The sequence below is a fragment of the Pan paniscus genome, chromosome 5 (assembly GCF_029289425.2).
Source record: "Pan paniscus chromosome 5, NHGRI_mPanPan1-v2.0_pri, whole genome shotgun sequence".
Taxonomy (NCBI): Eukaryota; Metazoa; Chordata; class Mammalia; order Primates; family Hominidae; genus Pan; species Pan paniscus.
The window spans coordinates 163,254,597-163,278,008 of NC_073254.2; the positions used below are offsets into that span (position 1 = coordinate 163,254,597).

Consider the following 23,412-nt stretch of genomic DNA (forward strand, 5'->3'; position numbering starts at 1 on the left):
ATCCAGTTGACCCTCCAGAGCAGCTTTCTTCCAGGTGGTAATGCAGGGATCCAGAACCCTTCCATCTATGATCTTAACATGTGGCTCTCAGGTCACTATGGTAGAGAAGAGAGAGAGTGAACACACACCAGCTTTTAAATGCACTGGCCTAAGAGTGTCCACATCGCTTCTGTTAATAATAGGCCCACTGGCCAGGACTAGAGCTTTCTGTGGCCCCGCCTAACTGAGGATGCATAGAAATGTGAGGCTGATTGTTTGATGAGAGGAAAATGACTCTGCAGTATGTATATACCAAGGATAAAATCCCAAATATTAAGGGATTGCAGTCAGAAAGAAGATGAACAAAGACGTGAAAGTTTGAGGTCTTTTAGTGGAACAATAACAGTTGCCAGTCCAGAGTGGTATAAGATTAATCTAGAAAAGTAGGTTGAATCACATAGTAAGGGCCTTTGAAGGCAATGCCAAGAAACTTGGACTTCGCCTGAAAATAGTGGGAAGATTTTGGCCAGGTGCGGTGGCTCATGCCTGTAATCCCAGCACTCTGGGAGGCCGAGGTGGGCGAATCACAAGGTCAGGAGTTCAAGACCAGCCTGGCCAACATGGTGAAACCCCGTTTCTACTAAAAATACAAAAATTAGCTGGACATCGTGATCGGCACCTGTTATCCCAGCTACTTGGGAGGCTGAGGCAGGAGAATTGCTTGAACCCGGGAGGCGGAGGTTGAAGTGAGCTGAGATCATGCCATTGCACTCCAGTCTGGGTGACAGAGTGAGCCTTCGTCTCAAAAAAAAAAAAAATTGTGGGAAGATTTTAAAGAAGAGAACCACATAGTCAGAATTATGTTTTTAAAGCCATACTCTGACATTGCAGGATGCTGATATCTATGAATAAGTGGATTCTACTGAGAAAATATCTGAAAAGCAGGTGAATAACATTAAAATCCTAGGTTATTGTTTTTCAAGCTTCCTTTTGTTAAATTTCAGAGTGCTGTGAATGATGTTTCATTTTTCTATAGTTGATCCCCAAACTTGTCACTTTTTCGTGCTCTTTAAGAAAATACTTCAATGCTTTAAATTTTACTGACTGCAGGAACACCTACTTGAGTTTCACTTTTCCCTTGCCATTCACCTCTGCTGTGTCCCCCATTGCTCTCTCTTCTTGCATTCTTCACCTCACTCCCCAGAATGTTTCTTTATTAGTCCATTTTCACGCTGCTGATAAAGACATACCTGAGACTGGGTAATTCATAAAGAATGAGAGGTTTAATGGACTCATAGTTCCACGTGACTGTGGAGGCCTCACAATCGTGGTGGAAGGCGAAAGGCATGTCTTACATGGTGGCAGGCAAGAGATCATGAGAGCCAAGCAAAAGGGGAAACCCCTTATAAAACCATCAGATCTTGTGAGACTTATTCACTACCATGAGAACAGTATGGGGGAAACTGCCCCCATGATTCAATTTTCTCCCACCAGGACCCTCCCAAACACATGGGAATTATGGGAGCTACAATTTAAGATGAGAATTGGGTGAGGACACAGCCAAACCATATCAGTTTCCAAAATACTATTAAGGAGAGTGGGCCACCAAAAACACAAGAAAGGTAGCACAAATCTCAGAAAGAGAATGCCTCTCCATGACAGCAGCTTGGAGTTACTCTCCCTTCTTCCCCTCTACCTCCATGAGGCCCTTGCTACCTATGGGATTTACCCTCTGACATGGGCATAGAGACTGACCTGTTGTCCGTCAGACCCTGGAATCTTAAGAAGCTGAATGGTGGGATGATGAGAGACGATTTCAGGTTCCTTCTCCCAGGCACAGCCATGACGCAGTCAGCTCCCCTTCCCTCATAGGAGATCTACCCCTGGCCATTCTTTTATCCTTCGGTTGTCCTGGTGCTCCATAGGCAGCAGAGCATTGGGAGTCAAACTGCCCAAGTCTGAGCACAAACTCACCACCTTCCAGTTGGATAAACTTGTGCAACTTTCTTAACTTCTTGTGCCTCAGTCTCTGTAAAATGGAATTGATGATGATAATAACATATACCTTGAGGCATTATCTTGAGAATTAAATGAGTTTTATTCCATGTAAAGTGATCAGTACAGTTCCTGGCATGCAATAAATAGATCTCATAGAATAACTTCAATTATTTGCATGTGTTGTGTGAGCCACTTCTACTCCAAGATCCTATACATGCAACCCCAGTGAATGAGATCTTTTCCAAGGTGAGAGACTTTAAATTTTTATTCACCTAATTCAGACACGTTTCCCAGAACAGCAGTCCGTTGGAGGCAAGGATGACTGGTGTATAGTAGGAATATGGTATTTATTGGATGAATGAATGAATGAATGAACAAACGAGCATAGGAAGCAGTGTGTGTCAGTAAAAGAGCATGTTTTAGAGTCAGGTAGATCTGGAATCAAATGTTGGCTACACCATTTATGAGTTCTACACTACCTTTGACAAGTGAACCCCTCTGTTCCTTCATTTCGTCATGTATAAAATGAAGAAGATAACTACTACATTAGGATTGCTGTGAGAATTAAATATGATAACAGTGGGAAATGTCTAGTATAAACTCAGCATATATTAGGAGCTCAGTAAATGGTAGTTATTATTATTGTTATTCCATATTTCTGCACATCCAGTTAATGATAGAGGAAGCAGCATAAACACAGAGGGATGAAATAAATATTTTCTTTGTTTACCTGTCAAATTGACATTTACAAAGTTAGACTAGCTTTCTTTTTGTTCTTTATCTTATGTTGTTGTCTGTATTGTGGAGCTTATTAAAGTAAAGGAGAAAAAGAAGAGTAGAAAGGGGGAAATTGTAGGTGACAAGGCTGCAGAGAGGTGAGGAAGAGGTGTGAGGCTGAGGAAGTGGCCTAGAAGAAAGTCATGGAAAGTTCCTTCCTTGAAAAGCCAGCAGGATAGAAACCAGGCAGGAGAGGGGAGCGACTTGTCAGATAAATCTCTCCTCTCTTCACTCCCTTCTCCACTCTTTCTCCAGCTTAATCTTTCTACTATTAATATCCAAATTTGTTTCTCCTACTTCTCTAGATCTTAAACTCCATGGAAGATGTCTGAACCTATAGAGGAACGTCTGCTTCCTGCAGGGCAGACTCCAGCTCAAAGCCCTCTAGGGTTTGGCAGACACCTCCCTCACCCTCACCTGTGCAAACCCAGCTCTTCATCTTCTTTCACGTCTTGCAGTGGTAACAGTGCCCTTAGTGGACTGTGCTGTACCTTTACTTTTTCTTCTCCTTGGCCATGTGAATGAATGCTGTCCTTTACCCTTCTACTTATCAACCCCTAGTCACATTTAAAAACCCAGTTCTAATGTCCACCATGATATGAGATCTTTCCTTGACATAACCAAGCAGAGCAAATCACTCTGGCCTTTGTGCCATTGTTGGTCTGCAAGTCTGCATACAGCTCATCATAGTATAGTGGTTTGCCTGTCTGAGGGCATTCATTAGAGGTGCTATTCTGTGAGAACTACACATACTAATTGGGAAATCTTCGTGGAAGAAAGCAAACACTAAGTCACTTAAAAATGGATGTTATATTTTATGGTACAACATGGGTCATCTCTAGCATCCCAGTCACAAAAAGAATTCCTTAATTGGTGGCCCACAGGCTGCTGAGCTGAAAAGGAAAGAGAAAATACACACCGCACTGCAGCCTCCTGGTAATGCCATGGCCCCTTAGCACCTCCTGGGTGTCCTCATTAGGAGGATTCAGCAAGAGATAGTTACTGCCTCAAGTCATATTTAAAATCTTTAAATGCAAAAATAATAGCCCAGTAAAACGTGTCACCGTCCTAGTGTAATGGTTCCTATGACATATAGTTGCTCTTAATTGCAACGATATGCATGTCTTAATTAAGTGTGCAACACTGTTTTATTTGGCATAATTATTAAAACCATATCCTAAGAGTTGTTGGGGCTAATGTTAGAAGTGAGTAAATTCCAAATTTAGTCCTTAGCCTATAAAGAGTTTTGGAAGTGCCCAGAACATACTGGCACTCAGTAAGTATTGTTCTGTCTGAACCTGAGTTTTTCACCTTGGGTCACTGTTTCTAACCTCATTTTGAACATGAGGTTGTTCTGGTGTTAAGAGCATCTCAGCCTGGTTTGACAGCCGGCAGGAACAGGTATCCAACATATGCCAAAAAGGCACAGTTAAAAAATGCCCTGGCAGTTTCTGGAGAGAGATTCTATGCCATGCTGATAGGTAGCACCAAACTAAAGCCAGCACTGGGCGCTGGGGAGAGGGAGACCCATGACAAGGGGAAGTTCTGTTTGACTTCTGGAGAAACAGAAACTATAGTGGCTGAGACTGGCAGTTTCTCATCATTCAAAACACTACAATGTCTCTACTAGGAAGGGAGGGAGGGAGGGTGGCAGATTTTGAGCTGACCAATTAGCAAAATTAATAATGATAGTTTCAAGATAAAACATTTTGTCAGATTTCCCGACGTAAAAATTCAGGGGATTTTTTTGGAGCCTGCATCAGTTTTCTTTCCAAGCTACTTCAGATGTCATTTCTATCTCCCTTGAAGAGGAGAAACATCTCATCCAGCTAACACTGTTCAGTGGCCCCAAGGGCAGATCCACCTTGATTCTGTTCATGCCCTCACTAATGCTGCGTTTTCCTGTATTCTTCGAACATTTGACTTATTTGGGAAGCCTAGAAGCTTTGCCAAAGATTAGGATCAGCCAGAGTTTGGTGATTTTTCTCAGTTTTTCTCATGTCCCCTTTCTATTGTTTTAGATCATGTTTTGCTAATGCAATGGGCTTTATTTCCAAACCTGGAAATTTCTTCTTGCTTTATTTCAGGATAAAAATGTTCTCATTTTTAATACCCTTTTGTTCTATGGGGGGGTGAGAGGAAACAGGAAAAAGTAAACAAAATATTCGAGTTACAATCTAGAGTGCACAATTTTTGTATCTTAGGATAGCTTTTCATACTATTCTTATTTACAATATAGCTATAAACTTATTGGACCTCCTAGGAACCCTTCCTTATCCCATCTTCGTAGGCAAGTCCAGTCATATCGCTGGCCCTGCCTGCAGTCCAGGTGCTTATAAGAATACAGGTGCACAGTAACACAAAGATATGCACGTTGCAAAGATATGCATGTCTTTATTAAGTGTGCAACACACATGCACATGCACACTGCCATCTTTTTATTTATGATCCAAAGTTGTCGTTGGGTTATTAGAAAACATGAAGGCAAGAACAAGCTCATCTAGTGATTTGATGCACACATAACTGTGCAAACACTTCCAGAGGCCTGCCTGTATCCTACAGGTGCCAGTAGCGGACAGGGGATTGCCAGGTCTCTTATGACCCAATGAGGTTGGCCACACCTCACATACAAAAGCTGGTTTTACTTCTGAGGAAAAAACGATTCTTGCCTGGTGTTCATATGATGTGGGAGTAGTACCCTCCTATTAAAAAATATTTTGGAGAGAAGGAGAAAGACCAGAGAAATAGCAGTTGAACATAGTCTTCAAATATTGCCTATTAATTTTTGTGTTGTACACTCTGATTATAACTCTCAATTCTAGAGATCTAAAATAGTCTTGAGAGCTCCCCTAATTCATCCATCTGACTTGCCTGGATTTATACCATCATGCAGCATAATTTTTGTCCTTCTATTAATCCACAGCGAAGATTATTCCAAAACTTCTCTGTAGTTTATAGGTCATTCATTGCCATCACAAATAGTCCGAAATTTTCCCCAGGAGCCAGTCCAGATCCTTCTTGTGTAGTGTGAACATTTTTCCTTTAATACCATTACATTCGTCTGTCTGAATCTAAACCTCCAACTCATCCATCTTTCCAGTTTCCTGGTGAAAGAACATCCATTCATAAATCAAATAATCTAGTAGTTAGAAGGTACAACTACAACTTATGAATAATCTATTCCAGTATACCCCAGTATGTAGGCTGTATAGCTCTTGAGTTTTGCAAGATAATTTATGTAGCACGGGGACGTGACATTAAATAATATTAAATTGCATAGTGAAAAGTTTATTCCCTCTGAATTATCTTTCAGTCCTTCTCATTCTGTTTAGGAGAGTCTCTCATGCCAGTATATCTTTTTTCTTTTCTTTTTTTTTTTTTTTTCTTTTTGAGACTGAGTCTCGCTCTGTCACCCAGGCTGCAGTGCGGTGGCGTGATCTCGGCTCACTGCAACCTCTGCCTCCCAGGTTCAAGTGATTCTCCTGCCTCAGCCTCCCAACTAGCTAGGATTACAGGCGCCTGCCACCAAGCCTGGCTAATTTTTGTTTTTTCAGTAGAGACGGGGTTTCGCCAAGTTGACCAGGCTGGTCTCGAACTCCTGACCTCAGGTGATCCGCCCGCCTCAGCCTCCCAAAGTGCTGGGATTACAGGCATGAGCCATTGTGTCCAGCTTCATGCCAGTATATCTTTAATGCCCCTCTATACTTACTAATGTCCTTATTTAACACAGATAGGGGAGGCCTCAAAATAATCTAATAAGATTAATTCATTTTTATTGTATTTTGTTTTTGTGGTTATCTTCTATTTATGACAAATGATATTCCATTTATGAGAGTTTACATACAGTTTTCCTTTAAGTACATTTATTTAAGAAAAATGTGAGTGAATTGGGTGAGAACTTTAAAAAAAAAATCAAGTAGCATGAACGGGGCCACAGTATGGCTTTTGTAGATTTTAAGCACTTTGTGTTAGTGAGTCCCTTCTTACATTAGTGTGTATGTGTGTATACGTATATGATGTTTTATGACAGCATTGGTATACAGATGAATATAATCTTCAACTCTGAAAGTTCGTTTTTTTCTTCTGATTCTAAAAGAAACTAAGACATTTTCATGGGCCCTGGCACTGTGGCTACTGTCCCTAAAGCATAGGTGGGTCAGCCCTGGCATGTGTTATAGCAAAACTCATTAGCTCTTCAGGAGAAGCACTAATTTAATCCAACTGCCTCATTTTACAAAGAATAATACTAAGCTTCACACATGTGTGAGAACCTGCAAGTCTGAGAGTGAGGAAGGACAAAATCAGAACTAGATCTCAGATGCCAGCCTCCTAATCTTTCCACTTCATTACACTGCTGTCTTCCTTTGAGCCTCTTCTGCAAAAGCCCTTTTTCTTGTCCCATCTGCTTCCGGGTCTTCACATCAGAATTAATCATGAGTCCTTCCGTGAATCCAGCCCCACCTCAGGTGTGAGGACTGCTCTGTGTGGAGGTGACACCCCCTTGTGGATCTCTTCTGCAAATAGACCTTTGTCACGGGAGGCTGGTCAGTTCACAGCCTCCATGGCAGTGGAGTCAGTTCACTCCGCTCCATCACGGGGGACCCACCAAGACCCCATTAAGAAAAGCACAAATGATGCAATAAATCAGGATAGATTTAGGCTTCGTTTTTTGGACACAATCTTCCAAATGATAGCTCCTCATTAAAACTAGCTAAAATGGATGATAGAGCTTGGGATAGGTTCACCACTTATATCCTAGACCAGTACTTTCTAGGATGGAGTTTATATGGAAGACCAAAGGTTTACTCCTTGGGCTGTCAACCTTCATTTTACTTAGCCCTTCAAACAAGTCAAGCCTTGTTTTTAACTCAGCTCCTGGGGAATTGTTCTGTTGACAACGTACTGCAGAAAACAGTCCAAACAATTCTTAAGAGCTAAGAGCCACCTTTGGTGACTAGACTTTGTAACCGTCTCATTTATCCAAGGTGGATCTACATCTACCTGAAAATACTGTAAGTTGTAAATGGTATTTGTGTTTGGGGAAACAGCAACAGATCATTCTTCAGCTCGCTTCCAGCCATCTGTAACTGTCATCATACCACTAGAAAGCTCTGACTTTCAAAAAGTAACAGATGCTGGTGAGGTTGCGAAGAAAAGGGAACACTTATACACTGTTGGTGGGAGTGTAATTCAACCCATTGTTGAAGGCAATATGACGATTCCTCAAAGAGCTAAAAGTAGAACTACCATTAGACCCAGCAATCCCATCACTGGGTACGTGCCCAGAAGAATAGAAATCATTCTACCATAAAGATATATGTGCACAAATGTTCATTGCAGCACCACTCACAATAGCGAAAACATGGAATCAACCTAAATGCCCATCAGTGACAGATTGGATAAGGAAAATGTGGTACCTGTACACCACAGAATACTATGCAGCCATAAAAAAGAGTGAGATCACGTCTTTTGCAGGAGCATGGATGGAGATGGAGGCTGTAATCCTTAGCAAACTAATGCAGGAACAGAAAACCAAACACCGCATGTTCTCACTTATAAGTGGGAGCTAAATGATAAGAACTTATGAACACAAAGAAGGAAATAACAGACACTGGGGTCTACTTGAGGGGGAGGTTGGGAGGAGGGAGAGGAGCAGAAAAGATAACTATTGGGTACTGGGCTTAATACCTGGGTGATGAGATAATACGTACAATGAACGCCCATGACGTGTGTTTACCTATGTAACAAACCTTCACGTGTATCCCCAAATCTAAAATAAAAGTTAAAAAAAAGTTCTGACTTTATGCTAGCTAATGTTATCGTTTATTATTATTGATTGGATAATATACCACAGGAAAAACATATTTAGCAAAAATCATTTTTTACAGTGAAGACCTTTTTATTTGTTTTGAGGCCCAACCAAAAAATAATTCCAATCTGTTGGGAGATAATGTAAGTGATCTGCAATTATGCACTTCTACAGGTTTATTGATTCAAACATTATTCAACTGTGATATCTTTTAAAAATATAATACTAATGCAGAAAAAAGAGCATGAGATTTGGAGGCATACAGAACTAGTTTTGTATCCTACCTCCAGACCTACTAGTTCTGTGATCTTAGGCAAGATAATTAACCTTTCTGAGCCTTTTTTGCCCCATCTGCAGAATGGAGTTAATAATATCCATATAAGATGTTGTTTTGAAGATTAAATTATCTGGAAAAATATTGACTGAGTACCTCTCTTGTGCCAGGTTCTTTTCTAAGTGCTGCAGATACCACAGTGAGCAAAACACTAAGAGTGCTGTTCTTATGCAATGATGATTTTAACTGGAGTTAAATATTTCCCTCCTGGTTCTTAAGTCATTGAAGCAGAGTATTGCCTGAGAATGGGTTGGAACTGGATTTCATGTAGCTGTAGTTCTAAAATAATTATCTCTCTTGCTGCTATAGATTTTAAGTTATAACTCAACTGCTAAAGGTTACTTATTCAGCAGGACCATTCATAGTTTTTTACCATTCTTTTAGTTCACAAAACTTTAGTTATCTGTAAGGCAACATTTATATTTGCAGTAGATATTTTCTGCTAATTTATGTTTGTTAATACATACTATGTATAAATAAACATAATTTGCATTATAAATTTCTAGAGAGGGAGATACACAGTCTTTAGTGCATGAAAATTCCAAATGATAAGCTGTTATGACATAGAAAAACCTTCTACTAAGATTTGCCACTGGACAAGCCTGCACATGCACAGCTAGCCACAAAAAGATCTTTTGTCTGTGGTTATGTCACTGATGGGGCAAGTTGCTCCTGTTTAGTGGTGATGACACCAATGATGAAGTGATCTAGAAAGATATTCCTTTTTCAAATTGATTTTCTTCCTGGAATGGTTTAAAGTACACCCTGATTCTCCCAGATACATCTGATCATCAGCAAGTATCAGATGTCCTATCTGGAAGATATGCATACATTTTATCACTTTCCTTGATAAAATAATGACAACTGAATAAGCATATTCTGATTGGTTATTTATACAACCAATATATATTTATTTAAAAATGGAGGATTTTCTACTTCATTTGGAGCAATGAATGAAGGGTAGAACTTAAGAAATTTATTAATATCAGTGATCCAAAAGTAATGTCATTGTCATTTATGATCCACACAGGCCCTCAGGGTCAGCATTATCATCAGTGTAAAGGTTTGATCTGCAGGTATTTTTCTTTTATGTAAGATTTGATAAGACATAGCCTTATTGCTAGCTGTATATTTGAATTTTGCGTGAATGCACCATTGTAAAACTATTGTTGCCATCTCAAACTGTTGGCGACATTCCAGGCCGATGTCATCTGAGGTAACTAGATTATAATGAAAAACCAATAGATCTTTAAAATGCATACTGTCTCTGTACTAGCACACATGTACATTGGCTTGCATGACTTTCTTCAGAGCTAATTATACTGTTTTAAAAAAATAGTAATAAAGAAGATAAAAGATAAAGAAATATAAAGCTACCCAACTGTGGAATCACTCACCTGATTTTCTCAGAATGCCACACTCTAATTACTAATGTATTGGCAGTCAGCACAGTTATCTAGAGGAGAATGTTTAAGGCAAAGATCATCCACTGTCTTAATATTTCTTACAAAATCATGTCTTTCTATTTTTTTCTAGGAATATAAACAATAGGTTGCTCCTAAGATGTTCATTTAGATATCCCCAACATGCCTTTTGCCTGCCAAGGCCTACTTGCCACCTGGTTCTATTTTGCTAGAATACTTATTAGACTTTGAAAATCATAATATTCAATTTCCTGCCTTTTCCTTGAATACACAAATAATACAGGAAGAGCAAGGCAACGATTCTTTCACGGCTGTTTAGGAAGTACTAAATAGAATTTAAACCTGCTGATGGGTCAGTTTTCAGTTCTGCCATCTTTATACTCTTGAGAAAGTCTCCAGTATTGGAAGGTAAATATATATCCTGGCCCAATTTTATCTTAGAAACTCTTTGTTCCTTTTATCTGTCCACTAAATTTCAAAACCAAGGGCATTTGAATATCTGAAAGGTTTAAGAATTTTAGTTTCCTTTCTTCTTACCTATAGATGGGATAAATTTCATCTCCATCCTGTTCCAATAAACTTAGTGTCTAGAGTAATCACTGAATCAGAAAAACAAAAAGATGTTCTACTCAGCTTCTTGGGATTCTGCCTTCAGACATCATGTCTAAATTCATGCACTACTGGTCCAAACTGGCACACCATTTCTGGAAGCTAATTTGGCGTTGTTTGCTAACCTGCTGCTCGTGCACACATAATTTGGCATTATTTATCAACAGCCTTAAAATCATATAGCCTTTGACAATAAAAACATAATTTAACATTTGGACAAAGAGTTCTACGAAAGATGTTCATCATGATGTTTTTAATAAATGAAAGGTTGAAAATCTTTTGCATCTTGATATCCAAGAACAAGAATTGGTTAAATAAATCTTAGTATATCCATATAATGGAGTTCTCCAAAGCTATGGTCAAGACCGATGTTCTGGAAGAATTTCTAAACTACCATATCAAAAATTCTCATGCTGCAATATTATGATAAAAATCCAAAACAGAATTGCACACACAGTATGATATTAACTGTGTTTAAGTAATATGAACAGGGAGGGAAAAAATGGGATGTACACCAAAATGTTAACAGTGGTGATTGTTATTCCTTTCTTTGGTTCCAGTTTTTTCTTAGACATTTTTCTAGGTTATCAAAATTCTCTGTAATGGGCATAAAATACAATAAAATTTCAAAAATTAAGATACAGAAGAAAAATATTAATGGAGCAATCAACGCACTATGTGGTTTTACGTCCATTCTACTTCTTTGGCGAGCCATAGACTTCTTTCTGCCTGACACTTTCCTAGGAATTTATAGTGTGCATTCTCCTACTGGCGAAAAAACAACTAGAGAGAGACAATGATAGCAATCTGTGTCACCTAGTCTCTGTTATTTTCCAGCACACGACGGTTCTGCCCTTTATATTAATCGAGATGAGGACATCGCACCATCAGTATCCCAGCAGGAGCAGCGGACTCACCGCCATATGTACCTTCTCTGTTGGCTATATATTATGGTAAGGACCATGCCTGCTGGGCTTTCTTATTGTATTAGATTTTGCACTGCTAAATTTGGGCACATATTTCATTATGGATATAATCACTAACAGATTCACGCTGTGTGCCTCATTTGGTCCAAGACCTGGGCTTTGTCTCGTTTCCCCAGATGCTTGTATTTTTAGAAAGTATATGCCAAACCTCACACAACAGGAATTTGTTGAACAATCCCATGTAAGCAGTGGTTCTTCCAAGGCTACATTTTTCAACTCTTTTTCAAACTAAATGTTTTTGTTGGACACCGGTTTTATTGCTTAAGGGCTTTTTTGTTTGGGATTTTGTTGTTGTTGCTTTTGTTGGGGGCAGGGGAGTTGCAGCAAACACAAATGAGAACAGAAGTGACCTCTTAGAGCAATGACTTAAAACTTACTAGGAAACAAGTGAAAATGTACATTTTCCCTGGTCCATTTAAAACCTACTCCAGAATTAACTGTTACATGGAGAATGCATTAAACTGTTCTGTTTTTAAATATTGGGATAAATAAACCACAAGAAATCTTCATTTGATCTATTGTGCACAATTCAGATCCAAGTGTGAGGTGCCAAATTTATCTGATAAAAGAATTTTTGCCTGGCGAGTCTACTTCACATTAATTTCAGTTCTTATCAGGTTTTTAACACTTCAAAAATTATTTATCTTAACATAGAGAATTTCTTATTTCTCTTTATTATTCCAAGTCCTCTTTGACATATTAACACGCACAGAGGATGTCCCTCCTGCCAGCATTTCTGCCTCTTGGGACTCTTTTGTCCTGAGTTCTGGATCACCATCCCCTCCTTTAAGCCCAAAGGACTGGATAGTGTTCTTCCAAAAACCCCTCAATTGTACTTAATCCCCGCAAATCCTAGAGCTCTTTGGGAGGCCCTATCTCCATGGAGCATCTTGCTCCAGCTGGAGTTGAAAAATAAAATAAAGGTCACTACAGTACATGACACACTTTGCATAAACAATCACATGATGCCCCAAATCTGAGCAGAAAGGAGATTTGCTTCAGGAAGTCACACCCTGTGGCTGGATATAAGGGGACATCCAGAGGATGTCCATGTGGACAAGCATGAGCCACCGCGTCCAGCTGGGAGGAGCTTTACGACCATGTGGTAAAGCTCCTCTCAGCTGGGTGCTGTGGCTCACGCTTGTAATCCCAGCACTTTGGGACGCCCAGGCAGGCAGATCACTTGAGACCAGGAGTTCGAGACCAGTCTTGTCAACATGGTGAAACCCCATCTCTACTAAAAATACAAAAAATTAGCCAGGTGTGGTGGTGGGCGCCTGTAATCCCACGTACTCGGGAGGCTGAGGTGTTAAGAATCTCTTGAACCCAGGAGACAGAAGTTGCAGCGAGCCGAGATCACGCAACTGCACTCCACCCTGTCTCAAAAATAAATAAATAAATAAATAAGCTTCTCCCATTGGCCCCTCCATCAACTAGTAAAGACCACTTGCAAGGACTAGGGAAGTATTTGTTTTCCTAATTACTTTCTAAGTTTTTTGCCTCGTCCAAAACCTTAAGTGTTGACTTTCTCTTATAAAAAATGTCCAAATGATCAGAACTCACACCTGCAATATGACTAAAGTTGTGTCTTAAAAATAGATTTATGTGCTTTATACATATGAACTTATATTCAAATGAGTGTTATCTTTCAGAATAGTCAAGTAGGGAGGCTGCACAATTATTCCAGGGATGCCACAGATGTTTAAAACATACCTGGAACTGCCTATAGCCATAGTTTAAAAATCAGTCTCGCATCCCACCCCCACCCCAAATACGGTCTTGTTACTTTGCACTCATATTTGCTTACCTGTGGAAAAGGCAAGTTCTTTACTCTGGGAACTCTAGGTATATTTCTGCAAATTCATTTATATGCTATTAAATTATCTGCATCTTGTAGAGCCCCAGAGATTTCAGGAACTATGTACTTTCTGATGACCTGTCTTCCATTGTGGGTAGAATCAGTCCACGTTCCAAAGAGACACATGGGAAATACCACATAGTCCTCATTATAGACCCCCAAGATCCCTCATTAAAATGAAGCATTACTCATGCTCTGCATGCCAAGTGAGGCTTGCCAGCTCTGCGTACTCCCTAAGCAAACCAGTACTTGTTTGGACATGTATTTACATTAACCAGTGAATTCTCTCAGATTTGTTCTGAGAAAGCATTCAAAGTAGACTTTTTCCTTTGGTGTTCTGCCCTGGGCATTCATAACTGTGCCAAATGCTAAACAATGGCCCTCACGTCATGTCCCATTATGTAAATCCAAGATTTTAATTGTTATCAAAAAGGTACTGGCTTTGCTTCCTTTCAGACTATGTTAGGGCCGACATACCAGTGACACAACAGCCAAAGGTTCGGGATATGAAATCTTTTGATAGCATACCAGGGTTGTAACTGGACATTCCAGAGCCCCATGCCAAGATGAAAGAAAGCATTCCTCTCATCACATGTAAATTATAAAAGAAATAGATGGCCTGTGCAATACTGAGTAAGGTTGAGCTAAATCTATACCTCAGGGGCTGACCAGGCTGGCTGGCTGTTTTGCTGGGACTCTAACTTGCTATCCAGTGGCCCTCCTCATTTGAATCTATTCTCTTCCCAGGTTTGGGTAGTGAGAGTAGAGAAAGTAAGGGATACCTGGACTTTCCCCACTGACTGGTTCCCATTGAGCTCCCATTCTCGGTGGTTCTGTTTCCCAGCCCCGTTGCAGTCCTCCCCAAGCTTAGCATCTAAAGGCCATCCCGGTCTCCTTCCGTGATGACTTCTGCCTCCCTGCCATGTTTCTCTTTCCCCCAGCCCAAACATCACCTGTCCATTTGTGGGAAGCTCTTAACTCCTTTCCTGGACACCCCCCTCCATCATCAACCCTCCCACACACACATTTCTCTGCACCCCGTTTGTGAGATTTTCCTTAATCAATGAGAGGACCCTTAGCATTCCGGATACATACAGAGGTCTCCTTGGTGTCTGATATAAGAGTTTAAGTATCAGGAATCATAATGGGTACCATTCCTTTGAGCCAGACACTGTGCCAAGTTCAGTTCAAATATTATCTTATTTAGTTCCCCAAACAGTCCTTAGAGATAGGCATGATCTTGCCCATTTTACAGGGAAGTATGCTGAAGTTTAGAAAGAGTACATGACTTGCCCAGGGTGAGCCACTGGACTCTTGCCAGAACTACGGTGCAAGCCCCAGTGTGTGGCTGCAGATTGTAGTCTGTTAACCAGACCCTCCACTGCCCTGGCTGTGTGAAGAGTAACTCTATGAATGAACATAGTGAGTTTTTTATTTTGTTTAGAAGAAATACATAAGAACCAGCCAAGCCTGGTAGCTGAGGCCACTTTCTGGGTTGGAAACATTTCTAGGCTTTAGCTTAATCAGAAGTAAAACAGAGAGGAGGACAGAATGTACCCCATAGTTGGAAAGACACTGTTATTGTATATAAAGCCCATAGAACAATGCCTGACTACAGTAAAAAAAAAAAAAAAAAAAATCTATATTTGCTATTTATCAGTCCTGAGATGCTTCTCAACAAATAGTAGTATAAACAGTAATGTTTTCTTTTCAAGGCTTGAGAATTTTAGTTACCATAAGTGTTTTCTCTTCTTTTTACTCATTCTGGATCACTTGCACAAAATGAAAAACAATTTTAATAGTCATAAACAACTCTAAGGGATATGAAAATATCTTTTTTTTAATTATAAAAGAATGATTAGGAAATCTTACAGGGGTGCTGGGTAACACAGGGAGCTTTAAGATCATGGGCTCCTGACTCTTGTCACCTTCTAGTTGACATGTATAAAAGAGAAGACATCTTTGCTCCACCTGGTGCAGCCGTCTGGGGCTGAATCTTTTCCCGGGCTGGCTCCACCCTCACTTCCAAGCACCTGGAATCCTTGTCTCTGCAGTTCTGCTGCTTCTCATTGCTCTGCCTTTCAGTCTGCAAGATACAGAAAGAGGAAACCAACTCAGACCCTAGGAAATGCACACCCTCAAAGCTTCAAGAATGGTCTCTCTCCTAAGGAGTCTTCTTCCAGCCCCTGGCTATTCTCCCCTCCTTCAGGGGTTTCTCATTCAATCAGAGCCCATGTGAGATCTCAGAAGCCATGTATAATACGTGCTGATCTCTCAACCCAGGACACATCAAGAGCAAGTAGGCCTTAGTGAAGGGGACAAAATGGATCCTGGGTGTTTCCACTTATGGATAAATATTCCTTGTCAACTGCTGTGAGTGTATTTAAAGCAAAATAGAGATGTCTGTTGTCTCTGCACCCTAGTGGTTTTAAACAAATTCCATATTCCAAATCTCATTTCCCCAAATGTGTTCATTGAATAACTTTCCAACACAGAAAATAAAACAAAGTCAAGTCAGAATTGTTAATGGAAAAAGCAAACTCTGTAAAATATTTAAAGAGGTTTATTCTGAGGCAATACGAGTGACCATGGCCCAGGGAACAGTCTCAAGAGGTCCTGAGAAAGTGTGCCCAAGATGGTTGGGTTACAGTTTGGTTTTATACATTTTAAAGAGACAGAAGTTACAAGCAAAGACATAAATCTATACCTGTAAGGTATGCATTGATTTGACCTGAAAAGGTAGGATGTCTCAAAGAAGTAGTGGGTGGTTACAAGTCATAGGTGAATTCAAAGATTTTTGTGGTTGGGAGTTGTTTGAAAGAGTTAAGCTTTGTCTAAAGACTTTAAGTCAGTAGAAAGAAATGCTTGAGTTAAGATAAGGGAGGTTGTGGAGACCAAGGTTCTTGTTATGTAGATGAAGCCTCATACGTGGCAGCCTTCAGAGAGAAGGGATGGTAAATGTCTCTTTTCAGACCCTAAATGGCATCAGGCTCTTTGTTAATCTCTCCTAGATCCAGGAAGGTCCTGGCTGTATTAATGGAGACTGTCTACAAATGCAAAGATCCCCCACAAAAGATGGCTCTGCAGAGCCATTTCAAAATATGTCAAAGAAATATATTTTGGGCTAAAATATGTTTGATTTCCTTCAGGACCTCCCATCTGTTATGTGATGCCACATCAAAATCAGGTTGAAATTTGGAATCTTATTGCCCCAAAGAGTTTGTTTTGTCAGTCTTATGATCTCTATTTTAATGTTAATCCTGGTCAGTTATGCCTAAACTCCAAAAAGGAGAGGGTACAATTAGGCATGTCTAACCTGCCTTCCCCTAATGGCTGTGAGTTCCATTTTTCAGGTTTCTCTAGGGTCCCCTTGGCCCAGAGGGGGTCCATTCAGTTGGTTGAGAGGCTTAGAATTTTATTTTTAGTTTACAGAATGAAGTATGTTCATTCTTTTATGATCATTCCTAAATTATTTCATGTCAAAATTCTATCTCCCACAAAATTTGATTATCTCCTAACTGGGCAATTTTGGATGATTTTTTTGGCTTCTTGTTGAAATGTTTTTGTACCTCAAGTTTCTGCTGGAAACATACATTATTTTTTATTTACATACAGTATTTGTAAGCCAGAGAAAAAATTCTCAAAAATAAAAATAAGAGTGTACTCAAATTTTAAAGTCTTAGAATTTTTAGCCATGAATGAGTAAAATTTTTAGGAAAAAATGTGTACCCTCCTTACTAAGAAAATGAAATTTTAGACCACATTCAATTCCTTCCATTTAATCAGATGTTTCTTCACCAGTTAAACAAATCTGGCCGACATGTGTTCTTTGACCAGCAGATGACATTTTTCTCTATTCAACTTGAATCTTTCACTCCACCATAGCTGTTGACTTTTACATCTGTAATGGTTTGTGTACATCTTTCTGATTTTCTGGCATTGGAGAACCGAGTCCAAGATGAATGAAGGTGATAATGTTACTGGCGGCATATAGGTATGGGTCTGCAGCAACCTCAGTTCTTGCCTCCTCAGAGGAAATAATTTGACCAAGGGGCATAAGGCAGAGTGAGACTGAAGCAAGTTTTAGAACAGGAGTAAAAGTTTATTTAAAAGCTTTAGAGCAGGAATGAAAGGAAGTAAAGAACACTTGGAAGAGGGTCAAGTGGGCAACTTGGGAGATCAAGTGTGCAGTTTGACCCTTTGACCTGGTGTTTTATGTGTTGGCATGCTTCCGGGGTCTTGTGTTCCTTTCTCCCTGATTCTTTCCTTGGAGTGGGCTGCCCACATGCACAGTGGCCTGCCAGCACTTGGCAGGGGCCGCATGCGCAGTGTGTTTACCAGAGTTGCGCGCATGCTCACTTGAAGCATTCTTCCCTTACCAGTTGAATGCTCCTGGAAAGTCATATACCAATTAAACTCCACCATTTTTCCTCTTAGTGTGCATGACTGAGCCCACTCACCCAACTCCTGAGATCTTATCAGGAAGCTGTTGATCATGAGCTTTAGGTGTCTTTCTCTATTAGGAGACTGCCTTTCACTGGTGCCAGCTGCAACCAATTATTATTTTAGAGAGGCAGTTTTAACAACAACCGACTGACCATCACCTGATGGTTGCCTGACATTCTTGTTTGTTGGGGGGTGGCAGGGGGATGCTCTCCTGCCCTTTCACGTCTGACTAGCTACCTGCTGTAACAATAAGTATCTCACATTCTGAAGAGAGCTACCTTTCTTGGGGCTTACAAGAGACAGCCGAAGGACTCTGCTCACTTACTATCACCAAGGCCATCCATGCTTCACTATGCCCATCTTCCCCACCCTCTTCCCAAGATGGGGAAGAGGGACAGGGTCTTTGCAGTCTTGAGTTTTGGATCTAGGGGAGCTGTTGGGGGAAGGAAGGGACTCTCCACACTGACCAAAGCCAAGTGTGAGGCTCTAAGAGAATCCCTGGTAAATAATAGCGATGAGGCAGGAATTTAGGAAGCTGACTCGTTAGCCTTCCTTATATCTCCTATTTAAGCAAGGAAAAGAGTCTTGGAAGGATATGGCAGGGCAGAGGGAGGGGAAGCTGTAAAGCCGCCTGTGATCCCATCATTGTACATGTCAAAGTTTCTTGTAGATCTGGTTTGACATAGAGGAAGGTTGCTGGAGTTGAGCTGTCTTGATGGTGGCCCACCCAAGAAAGAATGGCTCCTGGGCAAGGGTTTTCCAGCAGCAGGAAACCATGGGGTGTGCTGCCCTGGACAGGAGCCAGGGGGTGTTAAAGAGGTCTAGCTGGAGCCAGCCAGATCCCCCACATAAGGAAGCTCTTCATTTCAGAAACCCTTCAGAGACCCCTGCAAACCTCACACGTATGCACCCGACGCAGAGGTGAGCACCTGGACTTCAACCTCACAGCACTAATCAGTGGGAAGCAGGGATTTGCCAATGACAGGGAAAGCCCCTTGCATAAGCACAGGCAGTGAAGTCAGAAGATATTCATCCTTCTTCCATTTCCCCCGCCAGAAAGGAAAGAGGCATCTCAGAACCAGTCCACGTCCTCCTCTTCTACTTCAGGGTCTTGGAGTGCATGGAATAAATAAGTAAACCCCCCTCCCATTCAGGGTTCCAGCAATAAGCCTGCTGTGTTCAAGGAAAGGAGAAGGCCACTGTGTGTTGAAGCAGAGTGAGGGAGAGTGCACAGAGCTCCTAGGGTGAGGGAAGGAGAGCATTAGAGGCCACTGGAAAGACTGTCCTTAATTCAAATTGGCAGTCATTGGAAGGTTTGGACAGAGACTTGACATGAACTGAGACATTTCTAAGGAATCACTTTGGCCAATGTGTTAAGAGTGGATTGAAGGCAAGGGTAGAACAAGGAGAAGAGAAGAGAAGGCTATAGAAGAAATCCTGATACGAGATGAAGTGGCCTGGACCCTGGTGGTAGAAATGGCGTTAATAGGATTCTGGATATATTTTGAAGGTAGAGTCAATAGGATTTCCTGGCCAAATTTAAATTAAACTCTGGACTCAGCCCCTTTAATAATGTTTAACCTTGGTATGGAAGGCAAAATAATGCTCACCACAAACCCCCAAAGATATCCACATCCTAAAATCCCCAGAACTTGTGGATATGTTCCCTGACATGGCATGTGGCAAAAGGGACTTTGCAGGTGTGATTAAGGTAAGGACCTTGTGATGGACAGGTTAGCCTGCTTTGTGCAGGTGGACCCAGTCTAATCCCTTGAATCCTTAAGAGTGGAGAGCCATTCACAACTGTGGTCAGAGAGACATGACTGCCGAAGGACAGTTAGAGAGATGCAGTGGAGAAAGGACTTGAACTGCCGTCACTGGCTTTGAAGACAGAGGAAGGGGCTGTGAGCACGGAACAAGGGCCCCCTCTAGAAGCCGAAAAAGGCAAGGAAAGGGATTCTCCCCTAGGGCTTCCAGAAAGGAACTCAGCCCTGCTGACACCTTAATTTTAGCTCAGTGACACCTATGTTATACTTCTAACCTGTAGAATTCTCCGATGAATATGTGTTGTTTTAAGCCACAAGTCTGTGGCAATGTGTCATAGTAGCAAGAAAAAAACGAATACTTGAACAAATCACTTAATCTCTATGGGCCTCAATTTCCTTATCCGAAACAAAAAAACAAAAAAAGCATGATGATAGTGATCAGGCAGGATTGCCGTGAGCATCAGAAAAATGGGTATACAATGTCCAGCACCTAACTGGCACTCAGTTCCAGTGGCCATTGTTGTTCTGTTTATACGCTAGGAATACTCCATCCTAAGAGAGCCTCAGCTTAGTTGTTTCTGCAACCTTCTTCCCTCACGAACCTTACCCTGGAAGGCAGAAGTCTAGATCTTTGAAGTTAGATGCTCCTTGTTTAGTTCCCGTCTTCCTTGGGTCTTTGAGCAAATTACTTATCCTCTCTTAGCCTCATTGTTACCACCTTTAAAATGGGAAAGAATGCCTGCCTCACAGAGTTGTGAGGATTAATGAGCCCATAGGGATGCTCAGGAAATGAGAGCATCTTCCCTTTCTCTTAGGCGACAAAATTCCTGAATGCCTGCAGAGATCCTAGGAGAAAGGCTCCTTTTCTTTTTTTCTCTCTCTCTCTTCCCCGCCACCCTTATTTTATTTTCATTTTATCCTCTGTTCTTCATACGGGCTTTGGTCCTACTTTACAGCATGTGTGGCTCTTCATAACCTATTGAGAAAGTTAAAGAGTTTTCTGAAATTTTCTTATGGTTCATATATTAAGTTATTTCCGGAGCTCTGCTTTTCCCATGAGATTCGAGAATGTCATTGCTTTCCCATTATTCCAATCTGCGTATTTTTACAAGCACTGTGCTGAGAATGCACTATTTTCTCATCTTCTAAGGAAAAGTCTATCTGGGCAGTTGAAAGCCTGACAACAGAGAGTATGTCTTGCCCTTGGTGCCTGAGAATGTCCACTTGGGTGTTGGTCAAATCAGCTTCTTAGACCTGCATCTGGACAGAAAAGGCTTATGTATATAATCTGTCTCAATCCCCAGTATTTATTATTCTGAGTTTTTTGTTCTCCTACCCCCAACAGCTGGTTCTCAGACATTCTGGGAGTACATGAAGAACTAGAATTCCCCATGTGCTATTAACCTTGCCCCACCCTGAAGTCATGTTTTATGTGGTTATGATCCTTCCCACACTCCCCAGCTTCCCTATAGCCATGCCTATACCACTGCTTCTTTTCCCCATAGTCTGCCCAAATCACCAGTGTGATGCTGCTTATGCTCTTGATGCTACTTGGCAATTTTCCTGTGGATTTCTCCAGCCATCTCTATCCACTCCCCTCCACCTCCACCTCACTCTCCCAGTCCTCCCAGCAGATGGCCTGGCCTTTTATTTCACAGAGAAGATAAAAGACTCTAAACGGGGACTCCTTTGATCTCCCCCTACAAACATCATTTCTGCGCCCACCCTCTCTTCACCTCCTGAGACAATAGGAAAAGGGCCTCTATGTCTTTCAGCAAGCAATCCTTCCTTCTGGACTCTGGCCTCATACCCTTGCACCTCTCCTGGGACCCCATTCATGCCCATCACTTCATTCTCCTGTAAGTTCAGTCTCACTGCTGGATCCTTTCAATCAGCATCTGAACACACTGTAGTCCTAGTCTCCACCTTACAACATTGCTCTTCTTGGACCAGCCCCTGTACATCTAGCTGCTTCCCTATTTCCCTACTCACAGCTGAGTGCCTTCAAAGAGTTATCTGCATTGTCTCTACTGTCACACAGCAAAGGCTTAAGAGACAAGGTGGTATAATGGTTGAGATAGTGGATTCATGAGCCAGACTGCCTAAGCCTGTATTCTGCTTCTGCCATATGAACTGGGCCAAGTCACTTAACCTCTCTGTGCCTTGGTTTTCTCATCTGTAGAATGGGATAATAATAATAAGTCTCTCATCAGATTGGCATTACCATTAAACTAATACTACTCTTTAGTATATGTAAAATGCATAGGACAGTAACTCACACAGAGAATGTACTGTGGCTTCAGCTGTCATTACTTTAGCAAAACTTTGGCTGATGTCACCAGTGACTTCTCCTTTGCTGAATTTATGGAATGCTCTGTAGACCTCTTCTCAATTGACATTTCAGCAATTTGATACTAAAACACACCCCCCCTCTTCCTGATACACTCTGTTCCTCTGATTTAGGTGTTGTAACCATTTATTTTCCCTCCATTCTGAAGATGATCCCTCTCAGCCTCATTTGCTGGCTCTTTCAACTCCCCCCAAACCTCAGTGTTGGAATTCTTCAGAGCTCACTTCCAGGTCCTCTTGTTTTACTACCCACTCTCCCTAGGTAAACCCGTCCACATGTGTTTGCAATGCCTCCATTTCGGAACTCCATCCCATACCTCTCTCCTGAACCTACTCCATATCTACTCACTTAGCAATTGCAAACCAACCTCATGCCATGCCAGATGTCTGCATCCCACCCCAAACCTGCATCCCCTTGTCATCATCCCAAAACTAGTTGTTCATGCTGGAAATCTATGAGACATCCTCAACCCATCTCTCTTGGGCCCACTCCAGGCAGTTGTTCACCAATTTCTGAGTTCTGTACCTCCAGTATACTTGTAGAATCTTTATGCTTTTCTCCATCTCCACTGCCAACACTATGGTCCAAGCCTCAGTTATCTCTCCTCTCAACCACTGCTAGAACTGTCTATCCAAAGGATCCCTGAGTAATCTTTTATAAACAAATGTCATCATGCTACTCCCTTGCTCCAAGACTGTGGATGACTTCTCATTGCTCCTCAAGATAAGAACCAAAATTCCTTTACATGGTTTAGGGGGCCCTGCATTACCTGACCCCTGCTGACCTCTGGCCTCATCATATTCCTCCTTCCCTTTTGCTTGCTAGCTCCAGACACAGTGATCTTCTCTGATTGTCAAAAGCAATAAGCTTCATCCACCTTCAAAGCTTTCACTTTCTTTGTGCCACCAACAAATCCCACCTCTCCCCCAGTCATGTCTCGCACCAGTGTTAGTTTCAAATCCTGCTCCTCTTTCAGGCCTCAACTTAACTCTTTTTCTCAGGGAAGCCCTCTCTGATTCTCCAGACTTGGTTCAGCTTCTCTGTGCTACACTACTATAATCTGTTGATTTCTGCCA

The 23,412-nt window shown here is 41.3% G+C and overlaps 1 protein-coding gene across 11 annotated transcripts in view; it reads left to right on the forward strand.

The window, feature by feature from the left end:
* The window catches only part of AIG1 (androgen induced 1), a 336,552-nt gene that overhangs the window by 219,504 nt on the left and 93,636 nt on the right, over nucleotides 1–23,412 (forward strand). For all 11 annotated transcript variants that reach the window (XR_010112530.1, XR_010112529.1, XR_010112531.1 and 8 more), the window contains one exon: nucleotides 11,768–11,883. Coding sequence is in view for 8 of the 11 variants with exons in the window: in XM_057302603.2 (XP_057158586.1) it covers nucleotides 11,768–11,883 (116 nt within the window). In the remaining 3 variants the exon portion in view is untranslated. The remainder of the gene's footprint in view (nucleotides 1–11,767; nucleotides 11,884–23,412) is intronic.